We start from the raw sequence: 7,582 nt of genomic DNA on the forward strand, positions 1-7,582 counted from the left end.
CCCATCCCCCTTTTAGCCCATCCCTCCACGCCACACCCCATCAGCAACCTTCAGTTTGTTCTCTGTATTTTAGAGTCTCTTATGGTTTGTCTCCATCTCTGTTTTTATCTTATTTTTCCTTCCCTTCCCCTATGTTCATCTGTTTTGTTTCTTAAATTCCACATATGAGTGAAATCATATGATATTTGTCTTTCTCTGACTGACTTATTTCGCTTAGCATAATACTCTCTAGTTCCATCCATTCTGTTGCAAATGGCAAGATTTCATTCTTTTTGATGGCTGAGTAATATTCCAGTGTGTGTGTGTGTGTGTGTGTGTGTGTGTGTGTGTGTACATATACAGAAACCATATCTTCTTTATCCATTCATCGGTTGATGGACCTTTGGGCTCTTTCCATACTTTGGCTATTGTTGATAGTGTTGCTATAAACATTGGGGTGCATGTGCCCCCTTTGAATCAGCATTTTTGTATCCTTTGGATAAATATCTAGTATTGCAATTGCTGGGTTGTAGGGTAGTTCTATTTTTAATTTTTTGAGGAACCTCCATACTGTGTTCCAGAGTGGCTGCACCAGTTTGCATTCCCACCAGCAGTGCCAAAGGGTTCCTCTTTCTCTGTGTCCTCATCAACATCTGTTGTTGCCCGAGTTGTTAATATTAGCCATTCTGACAGGTGTGAAGTGGTATCTCATTGTAGTTTTCATTTGTATTTCCCTGTCAAGATCCTTAGGTTAATGGCACCTGCAAAGTATCTTCTACCATGTAAGATAATATATTCACAATTTCCAGGTATTAGAATGTGGACATCTTTGAAGGTCCATTATTCAGCCTTCCACATGATATGAAAGCTGAACTGATTGGACATCTATTCTCCAAGGGGTCATGAAAACTATTGGGAAAAGAGAGAAGTGAAGGGACTTGGTGTGGACTAAAGCTTGGATTGTAGAAGTGGGTCCTGGAATACAAGTGTGGAGTCTAGGGAAGGTGCTTGCTGGTGAGCAGTCTACCAGGGCCATGCAGTCGAGAAACCTCCTGAGGGTACCGTCTTGGCCAGAGAGTGCTCAGAGCTGCAGGAGAGAAACTGAGAGTGGCCACAAAGGTCTTACCAATCCTGGCTGATGATAGGACCTTATGGTCAACACTGGGGACAATATCTGAGACCACCGAAGTGAGGCATGACAGTATCAAAACTCTGGCTGAGGGCCAGTGTGAGAGGATGGGATGTGAGCCAGTGTTCTGCAGATGACTCTTTGGGGAGACAGGTCAGAAGTCACCTGCTGGTGGCTTAAAAATGGGAGGAAGGTGGGGTTCCATCTGGTCAAAGGGTATGGGGTGAGCGTAGGAAGTTCCTGGCCAGGAGCTGGGGAAATGGATTCTGTGCAGATGGTGTGAGCTGTCTGAAACACCACCAACACCATGTACCCACTTGTACCAGTTGGGGGTGTGTGCAGCTCGGGCAGGCCAGGGACTGTCTCTGGTTGAGGCAGACGCAGAGATGAGAGACCCACAGGAGCCACAACATGTCAGAGTTGCTGGTAGGGTTTTGAGACACAGATAAGGCAAGTCTTGAGACTTGGTCTTGAGACCTCCAGATCTACAGAAGCAGGGTTCGATGCAGGTGGCCAGTCCTGATCTTGTCTCCCTGCTCAAGGCTGGTGAAGACTTGCCAGTCAGGGGGCAGTGCTGCCTGAGAAATAGCAGTGGGGATAGGGCTGGGGGTCCTTGAGCATCTACTGGATCCTACAATGACCCAAAAGTTCTTGGGGAGCATGGGAAGTGTCAGCACATGGGGGAACATCCAGTCTCCAGATGTTCGGGAGGTGGGTGGGTTATCATGATTTTAGCTCTGTCCAGTTTGTCCTGAAAGTCCTGCTGTCTGAGCTGCTGTGAGTTGTCCCAGGGCTTTGTGGATTGTTCAGGGCAGCTCTGGGTTACCTCCCCTCTCCAGGTTGCCCTGACTCAGCTAGAGCCTACGGTCTCAACTGGAAGACAATGTGTGCAACTTCAGAGGTGTGGACTTTCCCCGAGGGNGCTGCAGGGGAAAGAGTAATGGACAATGTACTGGGGGGTGGGGGGAAGCATGACTGAGAAGGCACATTTGCAAGAGGGCACAGCTCGTGCCCTGACTCCTGCCACCTATGGGTGCTAATAAGGCTGTCTTCGCATGGCCCCGGACTTCCTTGAAATGAGCTCCCTTGCTGACGCAGGCGATCGGATATCCTCCTCTTTTCCTGACCGTGACCTCTAAACTGCCTTCCATCCCTCCTTTTGTGTAGTTCTGTCCAGGATTCTTTTTCTCCTCCCCCTTACCCTTCTCTCGCCTTTTAGGTCAGGAGGGAGGGGAAGAAGCCAAGTCCTGGCGTTGCAAGAGGCCAAAGTCTCAGTGCCTCATAGCCCTGGGCAGTGGAGGAGGCAGGCACCTGCGTTCCAGAGCTGGATTGTCTGCGTTCTAATCCTGACTCCACAGTTTACTAGCTGTGTGAATCTGGCCAAGTGACTTAACCACTCTCTGCCCATTTCTCAAATGGGGGATAAAAATAGTACTTATCTCTAGAAAGTTACTGGGAATTGTAAATGAGTCAGTATATGCCAAATGCTTAGGGCAGTGCCTGGCATCAAAGTAGCATTTGGTGCCGGCTCTCTCTGGCTCCGTTCTACCGTCCCCTTTCCCTCCTCCCTGTCTCCCCCAGTCCCCAGCCTGCAGGAGGCAGAACAGCGAAGAAAATCCACACAGGGTAGTGGGAAGGGTTAGGATCGCTAGCGGGCAGAACCTCCAGCTGCAGAGCAGGAAGTGACAAACTGGTTTCGAGTTTGGACGCTGCTAGGATCTGAGGAGCAGGGGCCAGCCTCCTGACATCCCAGCCTCTGTGGTCCGTTTTCTCCCTCTTGGCTACAGGAGATTCCCATCTATCCTCACAGAGGGGGAGGAGCCCGAAACAAAGCCTCTGATTGGCTGCTTTCATTTAGTCCCTTGTCAATTTCTAAACTGGGCAGGAGGCGGGGAGGGAAGGGGAGGAGCCTAAGATATTTAAAAACTCACGGGAATATTTGAATAGGGTAGAGACGGAGGAGGGAAGAGGGTGGAAAGTAGGGACAGGGGAGGGTTTATAAAGTACTGGAGGTTGACGGCAGGGACTGGACTGCCTGAACTTTCGGGCCACTGGCTGATGTGGAGTGGCTATTACATTTGAGACGACAGACAAAAAGAGATGCACACAAACCTTTTAATGACACGGTCTTGGTGGAGCCTATTCAGGGAGGGAGCCCCCTGGGAGGTGCTTTCCTGAACCACAGCCTGGACTCTTGGGTTGCCATTTCCCCTCCTCCAGTGGGTGGTTCAGGACCTGTGGGACCCTCACTGCCTTTTAGGCTCTGTGAGGTCCCTTCTTGGTGCTCAGAGTCCATTCTCTCGTGCTGCAGCCTGGAGCGGGACCATCTGCTTCTGCTGATCTTGCTGCTGCCGTCTTGGCTTTCCTCTCCTCCTGGGGGGGCAGGAGAGTGGTGTCCTGGGTATGTAGTCTCCAGGCCAGGGCTAGGAGCTGGGGGCTTCTGGGGAGTTCTCTACTCAGCCGTGCCCAGCTACCATCTCTGGACCCCACACATCCACTGCTTCTAGGGTTCGGAAGCCCCAGGAATCTAGAAGACTCCCAGTCAACTGGGGAAGCAGGCAAAGAGCCCTGGCCTGGAAGGGGAGGCCTGGGTTGGAGTCTTGGTACCACCCCAGCCTGGCTGTGTGACCTGGGTTAAGTCCCTGCTCCCACCTGCTTTCCATGTCCTGCACGGTGTCTGGCAGTGGCTGGCCCAGGGTCTCTGGCAGGAGAGCAGCGACCGCACTGGCAGCCACGGGGACCGCACCGTAGATGAAGAGAGGCACCGAGGGGTAGATTTCAGCAGTCATGCTCACCAGTGGGCTCACGATGCTGCCCACTCGGGCCATAGTGCTGCCCATTCCCATGCCTGTCTGCCTGTGGGGCCCAAGGTGGAATGGTGTCAGTCACTGTTCTAGCATGAATGCTCAGGTACTGGGGTCAGGGCAGCTCAGGCTGAGGCCTCCTGGTCCCCTGTCAGTTTCCCATTTGATTATTAACAAACCAATTTGTTATTTGTTTTGGAGATCTTTTTAAAAAACAATTATTTATTTATTAATCATTTTTATTATTTACTTATTGGAGCCCCACGTGGGGCTTGAACTCACAACCCCGAGATCAAGAGTCACCTGCTCTGCTGACTGAACCAGCCAGACATCCCTGTTCTGGAGATTTTTTTTTTTTTGTTAACAAAATAGGTTGGGAAAGGCTCTGGCCAAAGAACCAGGAGACTGAATTTCACCTTGGCCCTTATCTTGCTTTGTATGTGACCTTAGGAAGAGTCCCTTTTCATCTCCGGGCCTCAGTTTCCTGAGCTGTCAAATCAGACAGTTAAGTTAGGCCAATCGTGCTCAGATCACCTGGGGGATTCTGAGTGACAGCTGCTCCAGCGTACACAGTCCTATCGGATTAGAATCGCCAGGGGAGAGGACCTGGCTGCTGCATGCTGGGACTATGTTAAGAATATTCTCTATGAGGGGCGCCTGGGTGGCTTAGTCGGTTAAGCGTCCGACTTTCGCTTAGGTCATGATCTCACGGTTCGTGGGTTCGAGCCCCGCGTCGGGCTCTGTGCTGACTGCCAGCTCAGAGCCTGGAGCCTGTTTCAGAGTCCGTGTCTCCCTCTCTCTCTGACCCTCCCCTGTTCACGCTATCTCTCTCTCTCCTAGAAATAAATAAAAATTAAAAAAAAAAAAAAAAGAAGAACATTCTCTATGAAAGCAGAGGTTAAAAACATTGACTCAGGAGCCAAATTGCTTGAGTTCAAATTCAAGCTGCCTCACTTCCAAGCTGTGTGACCTTGGGCAGGTCACTTAACCTTCCTGTGGCTCACGTTTCTCGTTTGTAAAATGGGAATTGTCATAGTACCTACCTTAAAGGCTTGCTCTGTGGATAAAATGAGTTGATATTTGTAAAAAGTTTAAGACGGTGCCTGGCACGTAGTGAGTGCTTCATACTGTTGCTCTTTCCCCTGAAGTCCCATGTGGGCACAGGACAGTGACCATGACCTTGCTGGTTCCGAGTAGCTTAGGGAAGCCTGGCCTTTCTTAGACATCTTGTGAATTTTGCATCCCATTCTTAAAATTGATAAGCGTTTCTTGTTTCTTCATGCAAAAATGCCCTCCCCCGGTCCCCAATTGTGACACTCAGACAGCAGTGCTGTGCTTATCCATAGAGCTACCAAGCACCACCATTATTAATGTGGCTTTTGTGATAAGGAATTACTCTCCGGTTTGGTCTTTGGTTTGGGATGGACCGCTTGGTTTATAGATGAGATTTAGATTTGGTGGCGGCTTCTAACTTGTGCTTTGGAGATCAAGGTGGAGCTTCAATTAATTGCCTGTGAGATGTGTCTTCTTGGCTGTCTACCCTGCCCTGCTCCTTTTGAGATCTTTTCCTTGGCTCGGGTAAGGGCTTAGTGGGCAGACATACCTGTGTTAGCCATGGAGTGTGTACTGAGTGGCTGATACATGCCTTGCCTTGATGAGCGCTGGGAGGAGCCCAGGGCGACGGCTCTGGGGTCTGACCTATGTGTGGGGGAGAGTCTTGTCCCAAGCCCCCTCCCACTTGGCTCCCACTCACCGGATCACCGTGGGGTACAGCTCCCCAGTATATAGGAAGATGCAGTTGAAGGAGGTAGCCAGGCAGCCTTTCCCCAGAACAGCAAGGGAGGTTCGGACAATGGACTGATCTGGAGAGAAAGGAGGGGGCCAGTGGGAGCTCGGGAGTAGGGGATGAGAATCTGGAGATAGGGCTAAAGATGAAGGACCAAGGTACTCGTGGGTGCTCACCCTGGGGTATCACCCCATTGACCAGGATGCAGACGCCTGCCAGCAGCAGTGAGGCCATTTGGGCAGGCCGGCGGCCCAGAGAGTTGATGACAAGGAAGCCCACAAGCTTGGCAGGCAGGTCCACAGCACCAAAAATCACCTGGATTAGGTAGATGCTGACCCCAAAGGCCTGCAGGTCCATGACCAGCCCATAGTAGGCAAAACTAGTGGCAAACCTAGTGGGGAAGGATGAGGAGTATGGAGTTTGTCAGGAAGGCTTAAAGGAGGGGGTGCTCATTCAAACTAGGGGTGAGCTACACTGGGTGCCCTGCTTAAGAAGCTGGAATCTGCCTTGGCTAATATTTCTTCAGACATTTCGTATGTATTTCGTTTAAGTGTGGGGTGGTCCTCTAAGACCCCAGATTTCTCAATCTTCTTGCTAACTAGTATCCCTGGCGTATTAGGGTGTTTTTGCTTAGTCGTCATGTAAGATTTACTTAGTTTTAGTCTTTATCTTATCTGTTGATACTGGCTGGAGGGCAGGTGGATTTTCAAGCCTTATCTTTCAGGTCAAGGTGATGGGAGAGGCCAGAGCTTTTCTGACCTGTGCATGGTTCAGGGATGGGTGCTTCTTGAGAGGTCAAGAGCCCATGAAATGAAGCTTGGGTGATTGGATAGGACCTGCAACTGGAGTAAATCCCAAATTGGAACCAAAGAATTCAGTGACAGAAGTGTGGGGTGTGCTTCTCCTGTTATGGGACTGCTGCTGATGGCATCAGGAAGGTAGCACATCAGAGGGGTGAAGGGGAACACTGCAATGGGAAAGGAACGTTTTTGGCTGATATCAGCCTTGGCCAGAGCGTTACTTTTGGAGATGAGTTTTAGGCATCTTACTGCCCTTGTTTGTATCTCTGGCAGCCACTGCTAGGCCAGGAAAGTCTCCAAATGTTTTGTAAGCCAGACTGGTCTCCGCCTTTGTGATATAATTCTGTGGACTCTAGGGGTGACCAATTCCGATGAGGTGTTTCCATATTGGAACAGAGTTGGTAAAAGGGGAAAGAAGATGGAGAGATGGGTGCCCAGTGTGGGGACCGGTGGTGAATTGAGGCTGGAGATCATCTTGTTCGTTAAGACTGTCCCTGGTGGATGATTACTGCCCCTCATAGCAGGTGTGCTGGTTTTTCCTCCCTTTTGTCTGGCTTCTTCCACCCATTGCATCCACCCTCTGCCCAGCCGGAATTTTGTCTCTCGGGCTGTCTCTCTATCTCGTTGTCTCTCGGGCTGTCTGGGCCTACCACAGCATGGAGAGGCAGAGGAAGAGGTGGCGAAGGGCGGGGCAGCGCAGCAACTCCAGGGCGGAAGCCTGGCCTTTGCCCATGGTCAGCTCCTTCTGCAGACTGGCCCGGAGCACCTGCCGGGATGGGCGGGGCTCAGAGCCTGGACTCCTCCAGAAGCTCCTCCCAGCCTAACCCCTTACTCAGGGAAACCCTCTGGGACCCGGGTTCAGGGTTTGAGGGTGGATTCCTGGTGGGGTGTCACGGGAGGTCTTGCGGGGAGAGTCTTACCTCCATACTTAGCTTGGTTCCCTCTTCCCGCTTCCCATTGATCCAGGCCACTCTCTGCAAGGCCTTCAGGGTGAGGTCCAGCCTCCCGGAGGAGGAGTGCCAGCGGGCCGACTCGATGAAGAACCTGGGAGCAGAGGTGAGGGGAGGGGCCGACATGGCTTCAG

At 51.2% G+C, this 7,582-nt stretch overlaps 1 protein-coding gene across 1 annotated transcript in view; it reads right to left on the reverse strand.

Moving 5' to 3' along the window:
• Nucleotides 1–3,209: 3,209 nt before the first annotated feature.
• Nucleotides 3,210–7,582, reverse strand: part of LOC144227849 (solute carrier family 22 member 6) — a 7,520-nt gene continuing 3,147 nt past the window's right edge. The window contains exons 5-10 of the mRNA XM_077759602.1: nt 7,419–7,542; nt 7,149–7,264; nt 5,875–6,089; nt 5,666–5,774; nt 3,761–3,964; nt 3,210–3,481 (exon numbers count right to left, since the gene is read on the reverse strand). Of these exons, the coding sequence (XP_077615728.1) occupies nt 3,394–3,481; nt 3,761–3,964; nt 5,666–5,774; nt 5,875–6,089; nt 7,149–7,264; nt 7,419–7,542 (856 nt within the window). The 3' untranslated portion in view covers nt 3,210–3,393. The remainder of the gene's footprint in view (nt 3,482–3,760; nt 3,965–5,665; nt 5,775–5,874; nt 6,090–7,148; nt 7,265–7,418; nt 7,543–7,582) is intronic.

Source organism: Crocuta crocuta, unplaced genomic scaffold (assembly GCF_008692635.1).
Source record: "Crocuta crocuta isolate KB4526 unplaced genomic scaffold, BGI_CrCroc_1.0 scaffold53, whole genome shotgun sequence".
Classification (NCBI taxonomy): Eukaryota; Metazoa; Chordata; class Mammalia; order Carnivora; family Hyaenidae; genus Crocuta; species Crocuta crocuta.